At 61.7% G+C, this 5,117-nt stretch overlaps 1 protein-coding gene across 1 annotated transcript; it reads left to right on the forward strand.

Moving 5' to 3' along the window:
• The first annotated feature begins 1,345 nt into the window (after positions 1-1,345).
• Positions 1,346-3,970, forward strand: MRPL28 (mitochondrial ribosomal protein L28). The gene is made up of 6 exons (XM_052664347.1): positions 1,346-1,393; positions 1,571-1,868; positions 2,420-2,572; positions 2,872-3,006; positions 3,093-3,179; positions 3,575-3,970. Exons 1-6 carry the CDS (start codon positions 1,347-1,349, stop codon positions 3,680-3,682), a joined length of 828 nt encoding a protein of 275 aa, XP_052520307.1. The 5' UTR covers position 1,346; the 3' UTR covers positions 3,683-3,970.
• Positions 3,971-5,117: the final 1,147 nt, after the last annotated feature.

Here is a 5,117-nt window from a genome sequence, read left to right on the forward strand (position 1 = left end):
CAGGGCGAGGGAGTGGGACCCTATGCAGATCCATTTCCAACTGAATAAAACTGCCCTGCGCACTCTTTGGCTTCCCCCTCCGGAGGGAGGGCCACACCCCCAGGTCCTTGTGCCCTCGGGCTGTCAGCTGACTTGGTCCCTCTGCAGCTCCCAGCTGGTGTCTGCAGGGGCCCTTGGGGCCTGGGCCAGGCTGCCTGGAAAGCACAGGTACCATGTGGGAGCAGGCTCTGGGTTATCCTGGCCTGGGATGGCTGGAGGGAGATGTGGAGTGGGAGTCCCCCACTGCCCGGTTCCCCTGTGAGGCTTTGGTGTGAGACACCCAGGTGGGCAGAGGGGCCCTGAACCTGCCTCCCATGGGCCTCTGGCTTCTTGACCCCTTGTGCCTTGAATGCCACCCTGCCTTGGGCACGGATCTACCCCCAGCTGACACACTTGCCTTGAGAAGGAGTGACCACACTTAACCATGGAGCTGATGGCACTGGGCGTCCATAATTCGGCCAGCTGCCATGAGTGGCATGGGGGAGGCTGGCTTCTGGCTGTCCACTCCTCCCCCTTCACTTCCCGTGGCTCTCAGTTTTGAGATGAGCTTCCTGGGTAGGAAACTGCCAAGCAGCTCTCAGGACGCTGGGCCCACAGGGCACACCTTGCCCTAGCTTGTGTCCCACTGGCCCCTGGGCTCTGGGCTCTTGTCTAGGGAGCATCTCCTTGTATTCCCGGGAGAGCAGGGATGGTTGCCACCTTCCATCCAACTGCACAGTTAAGGAGGGGACTCCTGGAAACCTGGCCCAGCCTTTCTCCGGTTGTGGGGACGCCCAGTAAGGGCTGCTGTCTGTGTGAGGGGCCCAAATGGGGCCATGGAAAGCTGAGCAGCTAAGCTCAAGGTGGGGGGCACGCGGCCCTCCCATCTCCTGGCGTCTTCCCTTCTGAGTCCTGTTCAGGCTGTGGCCTCCCCGGAGGCTTCCCACTCCTCCAGGAACCCAGGACTTGGCCACCGGAGCTGGCTTGTAAAGGGGAAATATTTATATGCAATATTTTGAGGGGAAGATTTTTCAAGACATTTAAAACGTATTTTTCTGTAGCTCTGATTTTACTGTGATTGGTGAATTTAATATTCTACAATGATGTTTCAAGGCAGGAGTTTTTAACATTGGTTTCTGCGCGAAGGTGGGACCGAGATTGACAAGTCCCACCTCCTGGGAAACGGGCCGTACTTGCCGACGGTGCCTAGAGCCGCCACCTTCTCCGCAGGGAGTTTTCTACCGTCCCTAAAGGCGGGAGAGGGGGCGGGACGAGGAGGGGGTAGACCGACAGCCTTTGCAGCCAGTCAGCGGCTGGTGGAGGGCCCGATGCCGCGGCGCGACTTCCGGTTCCGGCGAGGCCGGGGTTCTGTAAAGTAGGTGGTGCGGCCGGTCTGGGTTCGGGGTCTTGCAGGGTCGAGCCTGGATCGCGCGTCTGCTGTTGGAGCCACGCGAGGGGTTGGGCCGGTGGCGGGAATGTCGCGGGGGCGGGGGTATGGTCGAGGCCTGCGTCCTGCCGGGCGCGAGTGACGGCGGTCCCGACCTCCCGCCAGGCTCGCCGCAATGCCCCTGCACAAGGTCCCGGTCGGCCTGTGGAAGCGGCTGCGGCTGCGCGAGGGCATCTGTTCCCGCCTGCCCGCGCACTACCTGCGCTCCCTGGAGGAAGCGCGGACGCCCACACCCGTGCACTTCAGGCCGCACGGGGCCAAATTCAAGATCAACCCCAAGAACGGGCAGCGGGAGCGCGTGGAGGACGTGGCTATTCCCGTTCACTACCCCCCGGAGTCCCAGCTGGGGCTCTGGGGCGGCGAGGGCTGGCTGAAGGGTCACAGATATGTCAACAACGACAAGGTGGGTGAGCAGGGCGCGCTGGAGCCGTGCTTCCGCGGTTTCGCTGCCCTGCTCCGCGTGGGCTTTTGGGGAACGTTGACAGTGAAAGGGCGCCCACCGCTCGGGGAGAGGGCCTGACAGTGTGGTGGAGACAACTCCCTCTGAGGTGTGCTCAGGAGTTGTCTCAGTTCTGGCAGCCAAGTCGAGTGTACTGATGGGAGGAGCCCTAAGTGTTGAGAAGGGCTGGGGGCGAAGTTTCAGGTCACCTGTCAGCTTGCCGCCAAAGGTTCACCTCTGATCAGGTCTCCTGAGTCTGCTCCTAAGCGGGTGCTGCCTCTGCGGAGAGCTTGGGGTTGGGGGCTTTGTGTCTTTAAGGCCTCCCAGGCTGGCGTCTCTTTGCCCTTGGCCCCTTGGTTCTGGTTTGGAATGACCTGTGAACCACAGGATACAATTGTGTGTGCTGTATCTGGAAGGAAGAGTAGCACCCTGGGCAGAGTCTGGGTGGGGGTGGTCCCTGCACTCCAGAGTATGGTGAGAAGCAGCAGGGCTCACCAAGCCTCCCACATCTGCAGTTCTCCAAGAGGGTGAAGAAGGTGTGGAAGCCACAGCTGTTCCAGCGTGAGCTCTACAGTGAGATCCTGGACACCAGGTTCACTGTGACGGTGACTATGCGCACCCTGGACCTCATTGACGAGGCCTACGGGTTTGACTTCTACATCCTCAAGGCAAGCAAATCAGCACCAGGCTGGGGTCCCTGGTGAGATGTAAAAGGGACCATGTCCCTTACTGGACACCCCGGTGGGAGTCAATTACTGTGGACGTGGGAAGCACAGCTGCCTCCTTCTCTGCTCTTAGACCTTCTGCTCTTCTGGCCTGGGTGTGAGGGATGCCTACCTGGTCCAAAGTACTCTACTGGGCTGGCCTGGGGGCTGCCACCTGCTGGGGAGAAAGCTGGAGGGGTCAGCTGTTGGGGTGGGCGGGGCCCTGCCCTCAGCACCTGGCCCCATGCGGTGCCTCCTGCCAGACCCCGAAGGAGGACCTGTGCTCCAAGTTTGGGATGGACCTGAAGCGAGGGATGCTGTTGCGGCTCGCCCGTCAGGACCCCCAGCTGCACCCGGACGACCCCGAACGGAGGGCGGCCATCTATGACAAGTACAAGGTCAGGGCTCCAGCCTTTACTTACTAACTCCTCGTGGGTCCTCCAGCTGGCTGCCTGAACCTCACTGAGAGCCTGTCTCTGCCCAGGCGTTTGTCATCCCAGAGGCAGAGGCTGAGTGGGTTGGTCTGACGCTGGACGAGGCCGTGGAAAAGCAGAGGCTCCTGGAAGAGAAGGTGAGTGTGTGGAAAGACCAGTGAGAGCTGAATGCTTGGTGCCACTGGTTGCTTTGACTGCCTGGCATTCCCCAGGGTCTGCCCAGTACCACTCGGAGGCCTTTCTGTCTGTCCCTTAGAGGAGTCTGTAGCACATGGTAGCTGCTGCCCTCTCCGTCTGGCTTTATTCTCTGCAGCCCAGCCAGGGAAGCCAGGGGCAGGTGCCTGATCCTGTGGCCCTCTCCCACTGACAGGGCACTGTCCTGGGTTAGGGGTGAGTGTGTGGCGAGTGGGCCTGCTTGACCCTGTGGCTGGGCCCAGTCCTCTCATGCTCGATGCCTCTGGTGTTTGGTCAGCAGCAGCTGGACTCCCGGCCTCCCCAGAGTGGCTTATGGTGACCCATCTTGCCCCTCCAGGACCCCGTGCCTCTGTTCAAGGTCTACGTGGAGGAGCTGGTTGAGCAGCTTCAGCAGCAGGCGCTGTCCGAGCCGGCTGTGGTACAGAAAAGAGCCAACAGGACGTAGCTTCCCTCGGGACCTGGGCCTGACAGCCAGGCTCAGCACCGTGGACAGAGCCTGGGGCCCTGTTGACAGCCGCCTATGGGCAGTGGGTGAACCCATGGCTACGTGCTGGCCACGCAGCTCCTGGGTAGGGTACGCTCTGTGGGAGCCCCAGGATGTGTCTCGTCCCAGGATCCCCAGAGGCCTGGGGCCATCTTACTGCCTGTGTGGTTCCCTGCTCCCTCCTTCTGCAGCAGGGGCCCTGTTGAGGAGGGTCCCCACCCTCCGGGGCCAGCTTGAGTAAAGTCTGAGCCAGGCCGTGTGTGTGCTGCTTTGCTTAGAGGATCAAGCTGACTCCCTGCCGAGGTGGTCTCGGGATGCAGCTCAGGTGGGTGGTGGTCCCCGGTGTGCAAGGCTTCAGTCCTGTCTCTCGTGGAGGACCCCGCGTCGGGGGAGCAGAGCAGTGCTGTCTCTCCGCCTGTTGCACAGCCCTGCCCAGGTGGACTGTCCTCCAGAGCGGAGGCCAGGTGCCATGGCTGGACTCCGGATGTAGCTGCAGAGGGTCTGTGCCAGCTCGGCCTTTGGCGCATTGAGTACCCCCACCAGCCCTGGGAGGTGCGGGGGCAAAGGATGTCCTGCGGGGCAAGCCTCGAGGCTGCAGCTTCTGGCAGCCCCTCCCTGTCATGCTCAAAAGGCGGCCTGTGACGTTGGCGCCTCTCCTCCACTGACCCGCAGCCTGAACGTGGCGGGGGCGCTGTGCCCCGAGTGGGAGGCTGGACCAGGCACCTGAGGCTTCTCCTGATCTGAGGTTTGGGGCCCATGACCCTCTTTGCTGACCACTACCCGGGAGTCCTAAGCACTGAGGCCCATCCAGATTTCTCTGGGAGGACAAGTGGGTGCCCTGACCGAGTCCTGTGGCTGACTGGACCACCAGGAGTACCAGGCTCCCTGGGGGGTTGCTGTGGACGTGACACCACCTGGGATATGTTTATCGGACAGGAGACCAGAGAGAGCCTGCAACTGGCTGCTGGGCACAGCTGCAGGAGGGCCCTGGAGACCCTTGGCTCCCAGCGAGGTCATCCAGGACTGGGGGCTGCCTTGGGGTTAGGGCCCTAGCGGGAGTGCCCTGGAGGTCACCAGTCCCTGTCTCCTCCATGGACCTTGAGACCCCATGTGTCCTACCCCTGTTTTGTGATTGGTTTTAATTTTTTAAGAGTTTTACCAAATGCTGATGGTGCCCAGCTCTCCTCTGGCCCGGTTCTGTGGGCTGGCAATGTCCAGCCCAGTTATCCAAACCACAGCCCCTGGCTTGGTGGACTGGGGGTGCTCTGGGTGGGCCACGTTCCCTCCCATGTGCAGGGTCTCCCCGCTCCCCGGCCACAGTCTCTGCCTGGGTCCCCTGTGTGTTCTGGGTACCCAGCACATTCCCCATTCACTAACCTCAACTCTGGTACTTCTG

This window comes from Budorcas taxicolor, chromosome 2 (genome assembly GCF_023091745.1).
Source record: "Budorcas taxicolor isolate Tak-1 chromosome 2, Takin1.1, whole genome shotgun sequence".
NCBI classification, from domain to species: Eukaryota; Metazoa; Chordata; class Mammalia; order Artiodactyla; family Bovidae; genus Budorcas; species Budorcas taxicolor.